The 22721-nt window shown below is 39.5% G+C and overlaps 1 protein-coding gene across 2 annotated transcripts; it reads left to right on the forward strand.

Moving 5' to 3' along the window:
• Positions 1–573: 573 nt before the first annotated feature.
• TRAM (translocating chain-associated membrane protein 1) lies at positions 574–21254 on the forward strand. Of its 2 annotated transcripts, none has more exons than XM_076173371.1 (9): positions 574–786; positions 4502–4672; positions 5916–6031; positions 6631–6772; positions 10021–10100; positions 10315–10424; positions 12448–12592; positions 17300–17457; positions 21019–21254. In XM_076173371.1, coding segments are annotated over exons 1-9 (1053 nt in total). In that variant the 5' UTR covers positions 574–657; the 3' UTR covers positions 21021–21254. The 2 variants fall into 2 exon arrangements, with proteins under 2 accessions (XP_076029486.1, XP_076029485.1); XM_076173370.1 differs by having other exon boundaries at positions 21038–21254.
• The last annotated feature ends 1467 nt before the right edge of the window (positions 21255–22721 follow it).

Genomic DNA, 22721 nt, shown 5'->3' on the forward strand with positions numbered 1-22721 from the left:
TTAATTTTGTTTGCCTTTGAAGGTGTACGTACCTTGCTACAATAAAAAAAAAATCCATTACCTATAAGGCAAAGATTTTTCACTACACACCTTTCACATCTGTTACACTACGGTATTGAAATAGTCATATTCTTCTTCCTGATTATACATCTATTTAAAAATTAGATTTTAATATATTAAATAGTATGCTTTCTATACCATGCCCATAAGTTTGTTAAAAAACAATCACTCGTATTTCGATTTGTATCTGGGTTAGTAGGGGTATTAACCAAGATGCTCGTGAATTCACTCATGTTAAATAGCTTGGACTGGAAATACATCATCAGCCACAGTGAATTTTTTAACATTACAAAATGTAAATACATGTTTTTTTTCGAATTTGAGGTGCCACGTATTTCCGGCAACCCAGATGTGGTTTACTTTGGAATATAATCATTAGTATATATTTTCACGTTATATCGAAATTATATGAATTTATCTGTATTTTTTATCAATCAATATTACTTTAATATGTACTGAAAAGTGGATTTTGATAAACGAAAACAATAAACACAATTTTCCAAAGTAAACCACCATCGTGTTCTCAGACAACACCACTCTCTCAAAAACAAGTCCCAGTCACAGTTGAAATAGCGGACACTGAGGAGCCAAGTAGCAATGGCGCTGAAAGGAATTAGAAGGTCGAATAAGAATCCACCCATTTTGAGTCACGAATTTGTGATTCAGAATCATGCAGACATTGTGTCATGTATCGCCATGGTATTCGTATTAGGCTTGATATTCCAGGTAACTAAAATACAGTGATTTTTCTCCAAACATTTTGTTTAACTGTCAGCCTGTTTTGACAGGAGCAGATTTGTAAATAGAGAATGTTTCGCATTTCAACCGACGTGTAAATGCTCATTGATTCATAAAACTTCCACTTATACAGACTCGTACGATACATGTTTTGTGTAAATAAGCTCAGGTACTTAGTTTTTATTTTATCCCTCCCATCTGTTTTCGAATGTAGTTGATGCAATATGTACCGGGACGGCATACAGTCGCGTACGCGCCAGACCAGGAGAAATTAAATCGTGATGACCATGTTTTTGCCCATTTTACATTATCCTAGGTGACCTGTATAACGTAAATATTTCTCGTTGAATCTACTGTAAAACGTAGGAATATATGAACCTTGTGAGTGATGATCCTTTGAAAATATTGGAGCTGTGTAAGAAGAGAAAGTATACCAAAAAAGACTGGAGGACCAGTTATGTTTTTCTTTCCTACATCCAAACAAAGTAAATGCTGTAGATTATTACAGTCGCCTATTGTTGAAATTTTCATGCTCAGGGAAACTATTTGTCCTCAAAGCTGTCATATTAATGTTGAAGTTCCTTGTAATATTCTTGCATTCAATTTGGTTAACCTTCATATCAATTGCTTTATATTTTGTCATAAATATTTGTGAATAGAAAATTTCTTCTGAAAGCATTCTTATTAGCAAATCAGAAAAAAAAGGTGAAAGTTCATGTTGAAGGGAAAGTTGCTAGAATATGATGCTACTGTCCTTCAACGCTAAATATGGGAAAATAAATTTTCAGCACTTCCTTGTATATGAAAACCAGGTTCACTTATTTTGCTGTGTTTAGCATAGGAAGGTTGGAAGCAAACTGTGTTTTAGGATGGGACAACTAATCCAGGAGTATTGTAAAAAAGAAATTACAGCTGTACACATGCTGCAAGTTGGTACAGTATGTAGTAAATTTCTAGGTGAAATAACTTCTATCAACTTTCCCACAAGGCAGGACTTCTTAATGCTATTATTACTCCAAATCGTACATATAATATGATGTATCAAGATTGCCATAGCTTAATACTATATTCATATATATATACACCAGTTTCTACTAGCTATCTCAACACCACATATATGAAATATATTTAGAGTAGCATGATATTGTTCATAAAGTTGGAAATGAAGGTGAATGGTCAGTGATATACTTGCTCACCGTTGGAGTCACAAACGGCCAAGTGATCGAACATTTGTCAAGTATCATTCCTTGTGATTGTACTCATGAGTCATGTTGCAGCAGTCTTGCAATTATGCTAGGGTTTACACATCTGACTAAAGGTTCTTGTTTCAAAGTGTGTGCGAGGCAAGTGAACTGAAATTGATGTCATTAGTGTCACTGCATGGGGTCAGGGTATCCTTATTCGCAGTGAATCCCATTCGAGGATTTTGCAGCCCCCTACATCATATCTCCTACCTAAGAGGGGGGAAATGTTTCAAAATCTGATTTGAAAATGGGAACTAAAATGAACTGCCACCTTATCACCTCAAAGGGTGAAGTGTAGGGTGAGGAAGTGACCGAGACTGACTATATTTTCAGTCACTCCATCTAACAATCACTTTATTTTTCCTACTAACAATAGTGAGATAATGAAAATTAATGAGTATAGTTTGGAAAACCATAAATGGTATAAAGAGCAATACCTCAACATCAGTGACCTGCAATCGGTAACAACCTACCTGATTGTAGGTTATTTATGGTGTGAAGTAGAGAAAATCAATCCACACCCCATATATTGTTTCAATCGCCTTTGCTTTTAACATCAGGAAGGTATGTGATAGAAGAAAGTTTAGAGTAAATGTGCATAAAAGTAAGATGAGATGTAAGAGGGATGAGAGACTGTGATTTGGAGGTAAATCTTAAAGGAGAGAGGCTAGAGGAAGTGGATAATTTTAAGTGTTTAGGGGCAAATGTAGTAGGGAGTGGAAGTAAACTATAGTGTGAAGGAAGCAAGTAAATGTCCTGGGGGGAATTAAATGTCATAAGAACTTATCTAGGGATGGATGCCAAGAGAACACTATATGATGAGATCATTGTGCCTACAACACTGTATGAGGTAAGGTCTTGGGATGTAAGGGAGGCAGAGAGGAGAAAATTAGATATGTTGGAGAATTATGGTGGGCATTACGAGGATAGATGAAGTGAGAAATGAGGTGAATTGAAGAGTAGGGGTGGAAAAGGAGGTGGAGATAGTGTTGAAAGAATATAGAGATGATATGGGTGCATGGAAAGACAAAGTCAAGAAAGGGTGAATGGAGTGAACTTGAGGGGAAAGCAGTGGGATGGATGGGGGTTTTGGGTGAAGGGGAATGTCTGATGAGCAGGAAATGGAGAGGATAAGAAACAGATGTGAATGGCCGATAAACTGGCACATCCCATAGAGAACTGCCATGTAAATGAAGCAGTGGGAGTAAACCAGCTTGGCTGCTGGGCCCTGTTCTGTCTTCAGCATTGCTTCTGACCCAGGTAGGGCAGGGGACAGGGATGGCATTTCATTCACAAGGAGCCAAGAATTTTTTTAAATGGGAAACAAATGGGTGCATGCCATGGATGGCTACCTCCATTGTGAATGGGAAAAATCCTTTTGGTGTATATATATATATACACCTTTGAAGCTATTATGAATTCTATTTGTACAAAATATATGGTAGTTGAGTAATGTAACAACTGCTAATATTTTCAAAGAATGCAAGTATTTTAGTAGTTCATCTCAGTATGAGATTTCTACCATCCCAAAGGTCTAGGCTCTAGGGAAATGTTGAAATTAATTCTGAACCAAAAAGTAAACAAAGTCCCTTGTGAGTTAAATACTTTAATAAGATGCTAAGTAAACATTTGATATGCTTGCTATCTGGTAGCTATTTTTGGTGAGACAGGTGTAAAGGCAGTTAGCAGTTCCCTGCTTGAAAAATTTCTCCATAATGGGTCACTGGCCATCTCTGAGAGGGAGGATTCATGACGCTAAACTTAATCATCAATCATTGAGTAAGCAGTAGTGAACAAGATAAGTTTGTGAATGTAGAACATAGTGGTTAAAATGGTGCTCTCATGTTTGGCATTGTCTGTCTGTCATATACTAGTCTGGATGGCTCAACATAGTTGCAGTATCACAAAACTTCATGATTTTGGATCAAACTGAGTTTGCAACGCAATTTGTTACTTATAGCACCTACTGTTTAAAAATATGAACATATGTGCATCTTTTCTGATATGGGTTGTGGAATAGTTAGGATGTCCTGTGCACTTGGACGATCCATAATTATGGTCAGTTAATAAATGTGCTGTCAGACACTAAACAAGTTTAATAACCATACATAATGTACAAAAAAACAGGTAAATTTTCTAAAGGCTATGACTGCAATTTATTGTGAACTAGTATCGCCAATTATCAACTTACGTGGAAAAGTGGATAATATACAGTTAACATTTATAGAGATCTTGAGTCTAGTCCAGAAATTGAATGCCAGCCTCTCCCTGGACAGCACCTACAAATGGATATGAGTGTTGACAGGTTTTGAAGATGGCCATTGAGGAAATGGTTATCAATGACATCCATCTCATAAGATGAACATTAGCAAGTAGATGTGCATTATGTAGATAATATTAAATTAGTGTAGTGTCTTTATAATGCTTGTATATTTATACATACATTTTTTTTTTTACAGGCCACTGCTCCATTAGCCTCAGTGTTCATTGCTGTGCAGCACAACTCAACCGATCTCGAAACCAGTGAGAATATTCTTTACACTTATGGCAAGAAAGACATTGCAGCAGTCTTTTTCTACTGCCTCATCTCTATTGTTATGCATGCCATCATACAGGAATATGTCCTTGATGTAAGTAGAGTCAATGAATAGAATAATCTTTCTGCAGAGGCAGTGTAATGTAGAACAGTTTAAAGTTTTAAGATTCACTGAGATAAACACTTGAGCAATATGCTGTAATGCTGCCAATTAACCACTTTAGTAAGAGTCAAATTCTCATGTGCAGCATTGGCTGTCACATGTAGTGTCATATCACACTACTCGCATTATAAAATATGAAGTCACAACTACAAAAAAAAAAGTATAATAAAGACTCCAATGCTAGCATCCCCGTGTACCCACTTGCACTTCTTGATACCTACATAGGCATCATTGTACCAAAATCAGTGGCAAACACATGTTTTGGTCAGCAGGAAGAAATTTAATCAATGAACATTTCTTAAAAACCACGCTTGACTATACCTCCATGGCATGTTTCCCAACAATCAAGAAAATAGACATGCACCCTACAAACTGCACAAAACTAAATGTCCTGATGCTACTTCCTGAAACCAAAATTGTCCCCGTAGAACAGTGCATTAAAGTAAGAGGCATGTGCATACATACATATATCAAAGGCTTTTTCCCCCTTACACTGGGGGTTGCCAAAAAGAAAAAGGCATAGAAACCACTCCCATCCATTCCATCCCCTACATATTCCACTCCGCTCCACCCTCCTCCCTCCCTTTCATCTTGGTGGTGGGGGAAAAGAATGCTACCACCAAGTCTTCCCACTTTCGTAAAAGGTAACAAAAAACTGGATGGGGGATGGGATCAAGAGTCCAGTTACCTGTAGCCCCAAAGGGAACATTCCTAAAAAAAAAAAGTGAAGTAAAGAGGCACATAGTTAAGTAAAAAGAACCCTCCATTCTACACATCCATCCCATGATATAACACAAGCTCTGCCAACTGGCAGCATACTACATATCTACAAGTCCTACAACTAGCTTCATCTAATATATCCATATACACACTCGGATCACAAAACAAGCACACCAAGACCAGACGTCTGCCTTACAGAGAAATCCCTCCAGTGACCAGCAAGAACCACACTGGCATAACTACATGTGGATCACCACCCATATTTAAACAGTACCAACACAGAATAGACCTAGCCATGTGCAAACTGCTTTAGATGTAATCATCACACAAGACACTGAACACTTTGTCTTGCATTGCATTGTTCTTGCCTTACCTAGGCAACAATGAGTAAAAAGTATAATTTGTATTTTATTTGCTGTTGAAGTTGTCTAATGTTTTAATTCTTTTAATACAGAAAATCAACCGTAAGCTGCATCTTAGTAAAACCAAGCACAGTAAATTCAACGAGTCTGGACAACTTCTTATCTTCTCAGCAGTATCTGCTGCATGGGGTATTAATATTATTGTCAAGTGAGTCTTGCAATAATTTTGATATTTGCTTTTTTATATAGCCATTAGGTATATATTTAATCTGGAGTTTTCAGAATTGACCTCTAACAAAATGTATTAAGATGTATTATTCCCTCTGAAAGGTGGGTCTATGCCTGTGGCTACCCTCCTTATGAGGGAGAAATGGCCTTTTGGTATATATTTGTGTGTAGGGACCAATATACTGATACCTGCATGTGGTGATTCTGCAAGATGGGCATATGTAGTAGAGAGTAAAACTGAACAAGATATTGTGAATGTCAAAAAAGATAAGTAGGGGCAGTGGATGTGCCAGTGCATGACAGGAATGGAAAATGCATGGAGGAGAGTAGGGAAGAAGGGGGGAAGGTAATGATGATGAAATTGACGGAAGAGAAGAAAAATAAAAATTTATGAAAATGTTTACCAAAGGCCCTTTTCCTATACAAGGCAAGGATGTGTCCTCAGTCAAAGTATACACTTGCTGTATATGGTTGCAGGAATCTAAAAATATATTTCTTTGAAATGTTCAATTTCTATATCGTACAGATAGCTGTAGATTTTTTTTGTATTCAAACAGTAATGTATGATTTTCTCAACAGAGACAACATGCTATCAGAGATATCAGCTTTATGGATAGGTTATCCAGAAAGCCATGCACAAATGTCATTTATGCTCAAGTTCTTTTTCATCATTCAACTTTCTTACTGGTTACACTGCTTCCCAGAACTCTACTTCCAAAAGGTAGGTGAACTCTTGGATCAAGATTAATTTGCCATTTTCTAGCAAGTAGCCATCCATCAGAGGGGTACATTACATTTGAAAGCTTCAGTATTCAAGGTTGTAGGTTAATTCAGTATTTCTTAACCCTGTTGCAGTAAGTTTCTTGTTTTAGTTGCATCATATACAATAATATATATTGCACAGCCCCACATTTGTAGTAGAGTTTGTGTTAGGGTTGGAAATGGTGAGAGTGAGTGGTTTGAAGTGAAGATGGGGAATAGCCAGGGATTTGTAATGTCACCACACTTGTCTATGTCCATGGATTAGGTAGTACGAGAGGTAAATGCAAGGGCTTGGAGTTGTTAGAGTGGAGGAAAGCAGGAGGTGAGCCAATTATTTGTGTATGACACTGTACTTGTGCTGTGTCTTGTGACACTGCCTCTGACCCAGGGCAGTGGACAAGATGCAGGGATGACCCATCATCCAGGAGGTGCCAAGATAAGAGGGAGGGTGGAGGGGAGTGGAGTGTATTTGGGATGGAATGAGTGGGAATGGTTATTATTCCTTTTTCTTTTTGGCTACCTACCTTGTAAGGGGGGAAAAAGCCTTTGGTATATGTATGTATGTACTTGTGGCTGGGTCAGAGGAGGAGCTAAGGCAACTAATGTCAGATTTTGGGAGGGTAAGTGAGAGGAGAAAGCTGAAGGTAAATGTGGGTAGAAGTGAGTGAGTGCAAGATGTACAAAGGGAGAGGGTGATGGCAAGTTTCAAGTAAGTTACAGGAGAGAGGTTGGAGGAAGTGAAGAATTTTGAGGTATTAGGGTCGGATTTAGCAGGGAACAGAGTAGTGGGGATGGATATAAAGGAAGGTAAAGGAAGCAAATAAGTGTTGTGAGGCGGGGGTGTTGATATTTGTCATTGGGTATCCCCATATAAATGCAAAGGGAAGACTTTATGAATGGGTTATTGTGCCTCTGAGGGGATGAGGAGGGAGGAGACAGGACCCAACACACATACATGCATATGTATACACACCAAAGGCCTTTTCTTTATATTAAGGGAGGGGTTGGCTGAGTCATTGCACATACATACACTAATGGTCCCCCCCCCCCTTACAAGGGAGGTAGCCAAAGTCAAAGGCATAAATCCACTCCCACCCATTTCATCCCCACATATTCCACTTCCATTTACACCTCCCTTCCTCTTTTCTTAGCTACTCCTGGATGACAGGTTATCTCTGCATCTTGCCCACTGCCCTGGGTCAGAAGCAATGCATCAAGACAGCACATCCACAGCAAGGCCACTTCATTTAATCTGCAACTCCCCCCTCTCTGTCCCCACATGCAGAAAAAGAAGCTGGGGAGAAATCCCTTAGGGCTGCATCAGAATATCATTCACACATACTCCTTAACACCCCTCCTGCATCCCCCACCCACTCCCATGCATCACAGCATCATCCATACACAACCATTCTTCACTCAACCCTATATTCTGTCTTCTCCCTCCCTTCCTCAACAGACATCCCCCCTTTCCCAATGCCCCATTTACACCATCCATCCATGGTCGCCCCCTCATGTTCACTCCCTCCACCTCTGCCTTGCACACATCTTTTACTAATTTTTCTTTGCTCATTCTTTCCATGTGCCCAAATACTCATCCTAATACTCTTTCATTAACCCCATTTCCCAGCTCCTTTTCCACCCCCACTCTCCTCTTCATTTCTCACTCTATCCAGCCTAGTAACCCCTACCATACTTCTTGGGCATTTCATCTCTAGTACATTTGAACTCTTCCTCTCTTATGTTCCATGTTTCTGACCCATACAGTGCTGTTGGCACAATCATTCCTTCATACAATCTCCTCTAAGCATCCATTTCCAAATAACTATATTTCATTACACTTTTTAATCCCCCAAGGCATTTACTTGCTCTCAGTCTACATTCTACCATCACCTCCACTCCTCCCTTTCCAGCTGCATTTGCCCCCAGTCCCTAAAACTATCCACTTCCTCCAGCCACTCCCTTAATACTTGCTAACAATTTCCTGCCATCCTCTCCCCATGTAATCTCATCACCTTACTTTTACCCACATTTATCTTCAACTTCATTCTTTTGCACATCTTCCCAGACTCCATCACTAACTTCGTTAACCTCTGATCCTGCTACAAGTGCAGTGTTGTCAGCAAACAACAACTGGCTCATCTCCCATTTTCTTTAACCATCTCCAATCCCTGGCACATTACCCTTGCACTTGCCTTTCGCACCACCACATCTATGTATAAATTGAACAGCCATGGCGACATGACACGTCCCTGGCAAAGTCCCAACTTTACCTCAAACCACTCACTCTCTCCATTTCTAATTCTAACACAGGCTTTACTACTCTTGTAAAAAATCTTGACTACTCTTAACATCTTTCCTCCTATCCCATATATCTGCAATACCTCCCACAGTGCCTTCCTGTCTACTTTGTCATATGCCATACCACAAAACTTCATATGCTCCCCCGTCCTCATTCTAACAAAATAATTTATGGAGTAGATAAAAACATTCCTTTGAGCCATGTCATCCTTTCGTCCATTCACTCTGGTATTATACACCCTTTCCTGCTTACCAAAGATAGCAAAAGGAGGGAGAACGTGATTTTTCATCTCATCTGCTCCATATTTCCTTGGTAATATTGAAAATTTATGAATGTAGTGGCTACTTGGGAATACATACATACATATACCAAGGCTTTTTCCCCCTTACAAGGGAGGTAGCTAAAAAGGAAAAGGCATAAAATCACTCCCACCCATTCCATCCCTGAATACACTCCACACCCCTCCACCCTCCCTCTTATCTTAGCACCTCCTGGATGACGGGTCATCCCTGCACCTTGTCCACTGCCCTGGGTCAGAAGCAGTGTTGCCAGACACAGCACATCCACAGCAAGGCTGCTTCATTAAATCAGTGACCCCCCCTCTCCGTCCCCCTATGCATAAAAGGAGAAGACGGGGAGAGATCCCTTCGGGCTGCGTCAAATTTTGCTCACACATACTACCTCACCCCCATCCCCCAGCCCATTCCACCTGATGCATCACAACATCATCCATATACAACCATTCTCCATTCATCCGTCTTCTGTCCTCTCCCATCCTTCCTCAACAGACATTCCCCTCTTCCCCAAAGCCCCCTTCACTTGGGAATGTGAGAATTTTTAGTATTTGTTCATATCCAGAAGTACAGGATTTATTTTACAAGTTTGTATCTTTTTACTTGCATTTGTAGGTGAAGAGAGATGAGATGCCAGCCCGTATTAAATATGCCACACTCTACTTTGTGTTCACTGCAGGAGCATATCTACTGAAGTAAGGGAAATAGCAACTAGTAGTTGATACATTTTAGTAAATATTGTGCATAGATGAGGAACTGAATAAAGCTGTATTTTAGCCCCTAGCATTTATTTACTTTTTATAAATTAACCTGTAATATAAGTAAATGCTGTATCATTTTCATAGCTAGAACTTAGAAGCCTGAAGAATGTAGCTCATAAATTTATGTATTTCCTCAACCCACTTTCAGTTTTACCCACGTTGGTCTGGTTCTCTTGATTCTTCGTTTTATTGAAGAAGCATTGCTTCATCTTTTCCGTCTGCTGTACTTTGCAGAAAAAAGTGCTGCAGCAAGCAATGGTAAGTTTTTGAATAGTACAGTGTATGTGTACATGTATAAGTGTATGTATGCATGTTTGTATACCTAATTATAGTATACATGAAAGGAGCAACACTTGTGGGGATCCTTCCATTCTCCAATTTATACAGTGTCAAGTTCATGTATGGTTCCAAGTTGGCTTGTATCTTTAATTTGTAGTTATGTGTAGATTTTAATTCGTGTATTGTTCCAGCTTGGGCCATATCATCTTAAGCTATTCCCTACATCTATATAAAAGCTTTCTTCATATCATTTAATTTTTTTTTTTTTTTTTCTTCCTCCGTCATCTGTCTGTCAGATTGGGAACCAGTTTGGTTGCAACCCTTTGTGTTCTCTCAGTCTTGCTTATAATCCTTCACTCTGTTTGGAGTCCATACCATAAAATCTATTCGAGTCATGGACAGATCGGATTCAGTTTGTTTGTCATCTCTCCATCCATAAAAGGAAAAGAAATTCTAATCTTCTGCAGCAATCTATATGCCTCTCCCATAATCCTGCTGACAGATTGTCTTTTATCAATACTCCCAAGTCATTTTCCTTTAATGATTTTGTAGTGGATTCACTTCCTAATGAATAGTTCAAATATGGTCTTTTGCAGATATTGACCATTTCCTGTACAGTGGAACCTTGGATAACAAAACTTAATCCATTCTGTGACTCCATTCTTAGACTGAAATGTTCACTAACCGAAATAATTATGGCAAACGTGTCAAAATACTTCTTACCTGGTGGGATTGTGTGTACAGGCATGTGTGTGTTCATACCCCAAAGTATTATTTGTTAACAGACAAAAAAAATTTCATTAACAGATTTGTTCATTAAATGGGGCATTTGTTATCCAAGGTTCAACTGCACATTGCATTTTTTATATTGGAATTAATTTTGATAATAGGGCTCATGAAAGAGTATCCATTCTGTGACTCCATTCTTAGACTGAAATGTTCACTAACCGAAATAATTATGGCAAACGTGTCAAAATACTTCTTACCTGGTGGGATTTTGTGTACAGGCGTGTGTGTGTGTTCATACCCCAAAGTATCATTTGTTAACAGACAAAAAATTGTTCATTAACAGATTTGTTCATTAAATGGGGCATTTGTTATCCAAGGTTCAACTGCACATTGCATTTTTTATATTGGAATTAATTTTGATAATAGGGCTCATGAAAGAGTATTGGGATAGTTTGGACACATGGAAAGAATGAGTGAAGAAAGATTAGTAAGAGGTATGGAAAGCAGAGGTAGAGGGAGTGAATTTAAGGGGATGACCAAGTATGAGATGAATAGGTGGGGTGAAGGGGGCACTGAGCAAGGAAGGGAGAAGGGAGGAGATAGGGATGAGTGCAGAGTGGCTGTGTATAGATGATACTGTTATGCAAGGAAGGGAGGGGCGGGCGATGTGGGGTAGGGGTGCATATGTGTGAATGATATTTTGGTGCAGCCCAAAGGGATTTCTCCCTATCTCCTCTTTTTCTGCATGAGGGGATGGAGAGGGGTGGGGGTCACTGATAAAGTGAAGTGTCCTTACTGTGGATGTACTGTGTCTTACTGCATTGTTTCTGACCTAGGGCAATGGGCAGGATACAGGAATGACCCATCATCCATGAGGAACTAAGATGAGAGGGAGGAAAGGGTGGTGGAGGAGAGTGGAATGGGTGGGAGTAGGTACATGCCTTTGACTTGGCTACCTTCCTTATAAGGTGGAAAAGGCTCATGGTATGTAGATAGAAATTAATTTTCTATTCATGGCTCCATGTGAAAATAATGTAGATTTTTTTTTTTTTTTTTTCCAACAATCAACAGTCTTCCACTTTTCATAATTTTTTTGCATCATGTGCAAACATTTTGGCTTAGCTTGTACCTTCCACCATATCATTGACATAGATAAGAAATAATATTGGTGCTAGCACTGACAATTTTGGAACTATTGGTCATTGCTCTCCATCCTGACATCTTATCCTTTACTGCTGTTCTCGTGCCTTCATTATCCCGTATTTTTTGACAGGCTTCAAGATGTGGAATGTTGTGTTTGTGGTCTTTCGACTTGCCAGCATCATCATCTCAATTCTGACATTCCACTATGGTCTTGCAACACTTGAAGATCAGACTTTGAATGTTGCCACAGGCAACTTTAACTCTCCCCTTGTCAGGTAAGATACAGGTAGTTCTCGTTATATGCGGGGGTTCCGTTCCGCGGACCCCCCGCATATAACGAATTCGCATATATCGAACTATTGAACCTATGGGAAAAAGGGGGATACGTTCTCAACTCGGATTGATTTTTACATATTTTATTTTGGCAAAGGGCTTACATACTGCATCTCATATATGTTTACATACATTTTAGCATGTAAGTATTAACCTCGGGAAAAGACGCTACCGTAAACATCACTTATTTCACCAAGCGTATTTTCTTCAGCTGTTTGAAAAATCAGTCTGTTTACAATTCACATTTCAGACTGCTTGCTACGCTTAAAGGTCAGATATCAACAGATATACCATTCGCTAAAAATCATCGTATTGCTCGAAAAAGTACTTTTTAAAAGCATACAAATAAAGTTTTTACCTATTACAGAAGAATTTATTCAGAAAATTCACCTTTAATTGCGCCTCGCATACCACTTTTCCGAAGTCTAGATATTCAGAATAACAATATTGTTTGTTTGGCAACTGTGACGTCACGAACGCGGAATTCCCCGAACCTTTCACGAAGCGCACGGGCGGAATGTTTCGAATAGCAGACGACGCAATGAAATGAAGACAAAACTGTTTTTTGCCAAATTTGATAAGATGTAGATGGTGGAATTATATAGAATACTGTCAGTATGTTTTTTGATGTACATTAAACTGTAAATACAAAAAGTTATGGAAGTCTTGATAGATATCAAGACTTCCATAACTTTTTGTATTTACAGTTTAATGTACATCAAAAAACATACTGACAGTATTCTATATAATTCCACCATCTACATCTTATCAAATTTGGCAAAAAAAAGTTTTGTCTTCATTTCATTGCGTCGTCTGCTATTCGAAACATTCCGCCCGTGCGCTTCGTGAAAGGTTCGGGGAATTCCGCGTTCATGACATCACAGTTGCCAAACAAACAATATTGTTATTCTGAATAGCTAGACTTCGGAAAAGTGGTATGCGAGGCGCAATTAAAAGTGAATTTTCTGAATAAATTCTTCTGTAATAGGTAAAAACTTTATTTGTATGCTTTTAAAAAGTACTTTTTCGATGATTTTTAGTGAATGGTATATCTGTTGATATCTGACCTTTAAACTGACTGTTGATGTGCTCTGGAGATACACAGGCAGGCTTACTGCTTAGAGTTTATCCAGTGCGGAGAATAAACGATAATTCTTGCAGAGAGTGAAAATTGACGAAATTAATTGGGGCAGTAATAAGTATCAAAAATTAATTTGTTTGTGAAAAAAATAATTAATTTGTGTATCAAAAAAGCTTAATTACCTGCAGAAAGACAATGGTTTGGCATATGAAACAGGAAGGATGCCTAAGACGATGCCGTCTGTACAGCTGCCGGTGTTGTTGTTGTGATAACGCCGCAGTGATGCCAGCTCTACCTAGCTGATGCAGCCAGTGTTACCACACGGCTTTATGCGCACCAACTTCAAATATATAATAGGTATTTTGAAAAAATAATCGGCCGCGACTATTTTTTTTTTTTTTTTAGGTCAAATCGCATATCTTCGAATATATCCCCGCACATATCGAAAAGTGGTGCAAATTCTTGAATCGCATATACGCGAATTCGCATATATCGAAGTCGCATATATCGAGAACTACCTGTACTGGGTCTGATTGAAATGCTCCGTTATACTGTTAAATTGTAAGGAATATATTTATTTGGATTTTATTTGACACCTTTATAGATGGGCCTATTTTCTGATAAGTATCATGAACCTATGCCACAAAAGTTGAGGGTGAAACATATTTAGTCTCGCCTCATTAATCAAATAACTATTCATGCAAAACCCTATACATTTTCTCCAGACTAATTGTGTGATTATGTCACATGACTGTCATCAGTATTTATGAAAACTTTAACCTCTTCACTCCGGGGCACATCGCACGTCTGGCAGCATTAGCTGCCCGACATGCGATGTTGCGTCATAATAATCGCATTATAAAAAATAAAGTCGGTGCTCAATCGTTTGTTCTTTCACTCGTGAATTTTGATAACCATAGAAAATATGATGAAGCCAGTTTAGAGAGAATGGAGGTTACGTAGGTATGACTACAATAAATATAATCAAGACGCCGACGTCGGCATCATCGCATACCCACTTGCTCCTCATGACGCCTACGTAGGCATCACCGTATGGAAGTGGTTAACCACTTCAGTACGGGACTTAAATCTCGCGGGCAGCAGCCAATGCCAGCCGTATGACGTGTCGTAATAATACTCGCATCATAAAATATAGTCACCGCTTGTATCGATCGTTCTCTCTTTCACCCGCGAATTTTGAAAACCACAGAGAATGGGATTCAGGGCGCATTTGGGAGAATGTAAAAACACAGGGGTGACTACAATAAATATAATCAAGACGCCGATATGGCAGCGTCGCGAATCCATTTGCTCCTCATGACGCCTACGTGTGCGGCACCGTATGGAAGGGGTTAATATTGAAACTTGGACCTTAGTGAATGTTGGTTAACTAGTGTCTATTTTCAGCTTTCTTCAGACATTGTTATGTTGGTTTTTTGCTCCATTGTTAGTGGTGGTACATTTGGCATGGATGATCAATCAATTTGTTGCCCTAGGTTTCTCTTGGGAGAGACCCATGGGTCCCAGGTACCTGGTTACAACCACCATAAGTCAGTCAAGAGAGAAATATTATGTTCTCTGGATATTGTAAAGGTGTGGCTGTGGAAGATGGTGTTCAGTATAGATATACATATACCAAAAGGGAGATATGTAACACTAAAATATCAGCACAAAACTGGCATAGTAACAAATGCTAATTGGCATACAAGTAATCATCACCCATGTAACATATGAAATTTCATCTTGTACTGCCATACACTATTACAACTAAACCTTCCTACTCCTCGATCTATTTGCATTTCTCCTACTCTAGCTTTGAGATCCTCCAGCACCACTACATTTACATTCCTCCCAAAATTCCATACACTCAAAATTAAATTGATCCAAAAAAGCTCCCTTTCCTTTTCACATTTATTATCAGGACCATATGCACTTGCAAAAATGCATATCTCCCATACCAATTTCACCCTCTCACAACATCTTCACACATTTCTCTCAATTCCATCGCACATTTTCGTATCTCATCACTTAACAGTAGAGCCACCTTGCCCCCCTTCCTAACTCATCACTCCTAACACTCTCCACATCAGACTCTCAGTCTATCTCCTCCCTTTCAACCTAGTTTCACATGCTAACATATTTCTCATCATAAATGTATTGTCAGTGTCTTCCCTTTTACTCTTATCTATGCAATATCCATAAATTTAACTACTGGACCCTCTTATACCTTGAATTTTGTAGGAGAAAAATACAGACTGGAGGATAGCTGGTCCTTTCACTGTCTTGTTCATTCAGCTTTATGGCACTCACAAGAAACATGGCAGAATTCTTTTTGTCCTAGTTATATTTCCTTGCAATATTCAGGTACCATTAGGTATCATAGGCCTATAGAACTTGTAGGACCAGTTGTGGCAAATATAGGATAGATTTTTAGTATTTAGAATGTATTATTTGGTGGTTGTATGCCTTTTTCTTTTTGGCTACCTCCCTTGTAAGGGGGAAAAAGCCTTTGGTATATGTATGTATGTATGTGTATGCCTTAACTAGACCAGCTCTCTTATAAAGGGGGAAAGGACTTTTGGTATTTGTATATGTATTTTGAATGTTAGGGAATGTCATGTTGCTGTAAGTCTTCATGTAGAATAATTGCTCTACTCTATATTTTGAGTTCTTACAGTTCTGCTTTTGCTTTCATGATATTGTCTTGTTTTCTGAAACTACTTTCATAACCATTAATTCTCATTATTTCCTATCACAAGTTTTGAGAAAGTATAACCGCTGGCCTAGTGGATTAAGGCATTGTTACTTGTGGCAAAGGTCGAGGGGATGGCAGTTCGAACCCTGCCACCATTGAAATTGAACCAAGGGCATGGTTCATTAAAGTCCTATGCAAGGGGCACTGTCTTAGTCTCCCAATAGGGGGGAGTTTGTGACATTAAGTGTGTGTGTTTAATTTGGGAATAATATTCCCATGGGCTTTTAGGGTGAGCCCATTTGGAGGGTGATTCAATGTATGAGTGTATGTGGCTTTGGCCACACCCACTCATACATTCACTAGATCTGCATACCTATGTGATATACGTATGCACATCCCGGTGAATGCACCCTTCCTGACATGAACGGTGTGTACAATTAATAAAATGTGTAATATATTGAATATAATATTTAAAGGGGGGGGGCTGACACTCTACCAGCCGACGCAGTTCATATTGACTAAGTGGCTGCATAGGCGGTGCACAAGACCCTCAGATGTTGTCGGAGGCCCTCTCCTCAGAAAAGCAGTTGCGAGGCAATGCTTGAGGTAGTGATCTAGGGTGGCTGCAGTGATGGTATCTTCTTTCTCCTGCTGTTAGGTTGTTCTTGATTTGCCAGTAATAACGGTCCTCCAGTTGCAGACGGAAGAGCAGTTTCCACTTTTCTTGGTGTGGAGTGAGGAAGTACAAGGGGCTCGTAGTCTGTGACTGCCTTGTACCACCTCGCCCTTTTTGATACCTCTTCCTCCAGTCTGTGCTGAACCATATCGTCATCACATAACCATAAGTGCTAAGTGACCTTGTTTGTTTTTCAGAGTAAACACATTAGTTGCTGTTTGTTTGGTGCAGGCATGGATGATGTGGAACTTCATCCACTTCCATTTGCGTCGACTACGAGAGCGTCAAGCTCTTGCTGCTGCATCCCGCAAGAAGGCAGCAGAAAAGAAAGCCAAAAAGCCAAAGAAGGAAGACTGTAAGTATATTGAACATTATCCTGTCAATTTTAATGATGGGCCCAAAGCCAAATATCTACCAGTAAGTTGTGCCCCTGACAGAAAGAATTATCTTGTTGCTGCTCATCTTCAAAACCTATCAACACACACACACAACTCTATTTGGAGGTGCAGCTTTAATGAGCTGACACTGACCTTAAAATGGGCTGAAGATCTTTTTCTTATCAACCTAAACTTAATTTCCTCTACCTTTTCACATGAGGTGTTGACAGCCAATGATTGTTTCCCTCTTGCTACTTATGACAGACTTTCCAAACTAATACATGAAGAACAAACCAGAATTTCTTAACAGAGATATGTATAGGAATGCCCTTGGTGGGATGCTAACGTATGTGGGACTGCAGGATTCTGGTTGGTGGGGTCTTTGGGTAACTATACACAAAGGGCTTTTTCCCCTTTACCTGGGAGGTAGCCAAAGTCAAAAGGCATATACCCATTCCCATCCACCACCCTTCCCTCCCTCTCATCTTAGCTCTTCATGGATGATGGGTCATCCCTGTATACCACCCACTGCCCTGGGTCAGAAGCAATGCAGCAAGACACAGCAAATCCACAGCAAGGCCACTCATTTAATCAGCAACCCCCTTCTTGGTCTCCTCATGCAGAAAAATAGAAGACAAGAAATCCCTTCAGGCTTCATCAAAGTATTAATACATAACCACTCCCTAACCCTCCTGTCCTCCCACCCACTCCCTTGCATCACAGTATCATCTACACACAGCCATTCTCCACTCACCCCTATTTCCTGCCTTCTCCCTTCCTTGCTCATCAGACATCCCCCTCTTGCTCAATGCCCCTTTCACCCTATCCATTGATCTCATCCTTGGTAACCCCCTCATGTTCACTCCATCCACCGCTGCCTTCCACACCTCTTTTACTGATCTTTCTTCATTCCATGTGTCCAAATCATCCCATTGCTCTTTCATCAGCCATATCTCCCATCTTTTCCATGCCCACTCTCCTCCTAACCTCTTCATTTCTCACTCTATCCTTGTAACCCCTACCATACTTCTCGGACATTTCATCTCAAACACGTTTAAACTTTTCCCTTTTGCCTCTTAAATTCCATGTCTCTCCCTCATACAGTGCTGTTGGCACAATCACCCCTTCATATAATATCTTTGCATCCATTTCCAAATGCCTATTTATCATTATATTTTTTAATCCCCCAAGGCACATACTTGCTTCTCCCAATCTAAAATTTACCTCTACCACTCCTCCCTTTCCTGCCACATGTGGCCCCAGGTGCCTAAAGCTATCCAGCCTGTCTTCTTTAAGACTTGCTTCCAACTCTTTGCGATCCCTTCCCCTTGTACAGCTGAACATGCTTTTACTCACATTTACGTATAACTTTCTCCTTTCACATACCTTCCCAAAATTCTTCACTACCTCCCTTAATACCCCCTCTGACCCTGCCACAAGTGCAGTGTCATCAGCAAATAACTGGTTCACACACCACTTTTCTGTTTTCTTTAACCATCTCCAATCTCACACCCATTACCGTAGCATTTACCTCCTGCACCATCCTATCCATGTACACATTGAACAGCCATGGAAACATGACACATTCTTGATGCAGTCCCACCTTTACTTCTTGCCTGCTCTTAAGTTTCCCCCTGATCCCATATATCTGCAAAACCTCCCACAGTGCCTTCCTGTGCATTCTGTCATAAGCCTTTTACAAATCCATAAAGGGCCAAAAGACATCATTACCTTTTCCTAAAGCTTTCTCACATACGTCTTACCACAAAATCTGATCCACACCTTTCCTAAACCCACTTTGTTCCTCTCCTAATCTTCTCAATTAAAACCCTCTCATAAACATTCAAACAACCTCACCAGTCAGTCCACTATTACTGTACCTCCCTTCTTCAGACACTCCATGTGACACCCATCTAACTCAGGTGCCTTACCTGCTTTCATCACTTGAATAACTACTAGCACCTCATCTTTTCTTGTTTCTCCACCATTTTCCTCAACCATCACTGTCATTTTCTTAGCGCCTCCCACTGCTACCAATACTCCCTATCCTCCTCCACATTTAGCAGCTTTCAAAAATATTCTGGCCAACTTCACCTTACTGCCTCCTTTTTCATTATCATCTCTCCTTATAAGGAAAGTAGCCAGCCAAGGCATGCACCCACTCCCACCATATGTTGTTTCCCTATCATCTTAGCTCCTCGTGGATAAGGGTCATCCCTGTTTCCTGCCCAATGACTGGGTCAGAAGCTTTTTCCCTCCCTTATAAGGGAGGTAGCTGGCCAAAGCATACACCCACCCCTACCCATCCCTGTCTTCTCTCTTTTACCCATGAGAGGATGAGAATGGAGGGTTGCTATATAAATAAAGTGGCCTAATTGTGAATGTACTAGCTTGCTGCATTGCATCCAACCTGGATGGTGGGCAGGATGATATTTCATCCACAAGTAGCTGAGATGAGAGGGATGCAGTGGGTGGTGGATGGAGGTGGAATGGGTATTTACCTAAATGTAGTATACAGAAAAGGAGCAACACTCATTGGGTCCCATCTTCTACTCTTCAGTTTATCATGCCTAGCCTCAAATTCATGTACAATTCCAACTTAAATGTATATCTTTGATTTCCAATTATTATATTTAGGTTTCAGTTCATATAATGTTCCAGCTTTGGCTATATCATGTAAGCTATTCCAAGTATTTATACATTTTTATGAAGAACTGTTTCTTCCCATCCTATCCATCCTTAATTTGTTCTCATGACCTTTTAAAACCCTCTTTTGCTGGCTATATCCCCTATACGGTGGAAGAGGCCCTTGCTATACAGATAATTAGCAAGAGCAGTAGATCAGAAGTTGTCACTATAATCTTGCATGGCTGCTAGTACATATCTTATGTAATTATGGTATACATTATGAATAATTGTTTTGAACAAGTCAACAAGAAAATTGTGAATTGTTGTCAGGCTATTATCTACAACATTTCAGCCAGAAGGTGAACCTCCTGCCATCCCATATTTGTTGCTTGAGTGACTTATGGGCTGATCCTGTGGCTGTTGCTGGTTACCCGGAAGCTGTGGGTCTCCTGCAACAGACCTGTGGTAATTGGTTGATCAGTCCTCTTTTCTGCTTTGTGTGTAATCTTTCTGTCCTCTCCTCTGCTTTGCCTCTATTTCTTCATCTCCTTTTTTGTATCTTCTTTGGCTCCTTTTCTTCTCATCCTTCTCCGATTCTTTTACAGTTTTTCATCTTTATTCTCTTCCTATTCTCTGCTTTGGCTCAACTTCTACTCTTCTCTTTATGTTTCTGTTTGTTTCATTTTTTTTCCCTCCCCATCTTTACTATATTTTTGTCTATTCCTCACTATTGATTCTTAATTTCTTCATCTCTCCCCATATAAATTAGTAATTTTCCAAACAAAGTATTAATATTGTGGGAAGAGTTAAAATGTTAAGAATGAAAATAGGTATAGGAAGTATGTACAGCAGTAGCCATCCAGTTATAGGACTGATAAGTAGTAATATTTCTGCATAGCTTATGAAAGTAGGATGCATTTTCTGTTGCAGCAAAGCGCAGTTCGGAAGAAGATGTCAGCGAGTTGCCAGAGGTGGACCAGAATACACGTAGGAGGAAGTAAAGCTCCTACTTGCAGTCAAAAGAGACACAACTGTGCTTCAACATGACATTTAGTTCCAGAATGTTTGCTTACAGCCTGTACTAGAATTGAAGGGATTAGTTTGGTACAATGTAATGACTGAAAGATAATAAAAGAATTCTTTGTTGCTTAAAAGTTTTTCTTGGCTTATTCTTGAATATGCAGCTACCTCTGTATATATATATATATATTATATATATATATATATATATATTATATATATATATAATAAATATATATATATATATACCAATAGCTTTTTCCCCCTTCATCCACATTAACCTTGAAGAAACCTTCCACTCCACCACACACTTACCTATCTCTTCACTTCTAGTATAGCCACCCCTTCTCTTCGTCCTCTCTTCACTCCTGACACCATCCCAAACTCACCCTTCCTTTCAACTTAGTTTCACTCAGTGCCAACACATCCATCGTCTCACAAACATACTGCCAATCTCTTCCCTTTTACTCTCATCTGTACCAAATCCACCCACATTAAAAGATCCAAACCTTAGGGTTCTGGTTGGAAAACTTCTCCCAGACCCTCTTTTGCTTTTTATTAGGAATATCCCCTATGGGGCTACAGAGAGTATGATGCCAAGTCCTATCCCTGCCCCATTTTTGTCCTTTTATGACTCAAGTGGGAACACTTGGTGACAGTATTCTTTCTCTACCAGAGGGTTTGGCAAAAAAGGAAATGAATATTCAAATAATTGGTACAGGAAAGTAGTAAGAGTGGGGGGACAGCATAATGGAGGGACAGTTGCAGTATAATAAAGTAGCATAATTTCTCTATTAATAGAGATTTCCTCTATCAGACAAAATGTGTGAGTCTGGTCCATAGGGTCACCCCATAATAAACCCAAAACTCCACAATGATATGCAGCAATACCCCTGATGGGTTATATTAAATGAGAGATTGCATTTAAATTTTTTCTCAAGAATTTGTACTTGTAGACTGCATTGCACAATGGTGTAACATTGCATGCTTCAATTTTTTTTTTTTACAAATACTACCAATAGCAGGATGCACAGTAGCCGTGAAAATTATGCCAATATCACACTGCTTTCACAATATTATTAACCTCTGATACAATGATTCCTACATAGGAGTCATGAAGTGCAAACGGTATGAGGCTGCCAGCATCAGCATCTTGATTATATTTATATTGTAATTGTAGCTGAATGGCCCCTGAATTGTGTGAACTAGTTTGATCATGTTTTCTTTGTTTATTATTACTCAGAGTGAAAGAGAATAAGTAATACAGCAGTGATTTCACATTCTATAATGCAAATAGCGAGATGCACCAATTAGGCATCTGATGTTGTGAACAAGAATTTGACTTTAAGAGGTTAAGAAGCAGAACATTGGCTCTTCATTTTGCAATAAATAGATAATTGTATACAGGCACATGTGTACCTGTTTTTGCAAACAGGCATCACTAGTAGCCAGTATGCAAAGTGTTCTCGGGATTTTTTTTTTAATCAGCGTACATACACACACATACCAAAGGCTTTTTCCCCCCCTTATAAGGGAGGTAGCCAAAAAACGAAGGCATAAAACCACTCCCATCCATTCAATCGCTAACATACTC

The sequence above is a fragment of the Oratosquilla oratoria genome, chromosome 34 (genome assembly GCF_046742065.1).
Source record: "Oratosquilla oratoria isolate Oo_2021 chromosome 34, ASM4674206v1, whole genome shotgun sequence".
Lineage (NCBI taxonomy): Eukaryota > Metazoa > Arthropoda > Malacostraca > Stomatopoda > Squillidae > Oratosquilla > Oratosquilla oratoria.

Coding starts and splice junctions, on each gene's coding strand:
- TRAM (XM_076173370.1), top strand. CDS start 658: ATGGCGCTGAAAGGAATTAGAAGGTCGAATAAGAATCCACCCATTTTG. Junction 6,773..10,020: donor CAGAACTCTACTTCCAAAAG/GTAGGTGAACTC, acceptor TTGCATTTGTAG/GTGAAGAGAGATGAGATGCC. Junction 12,593..17,299: donor TTTAACTCTCCCCTTGTCAG/GTAAGATACAGG, acceptor TTTGTTTTTCAG/AGTAAACACATTAGTTGCTG.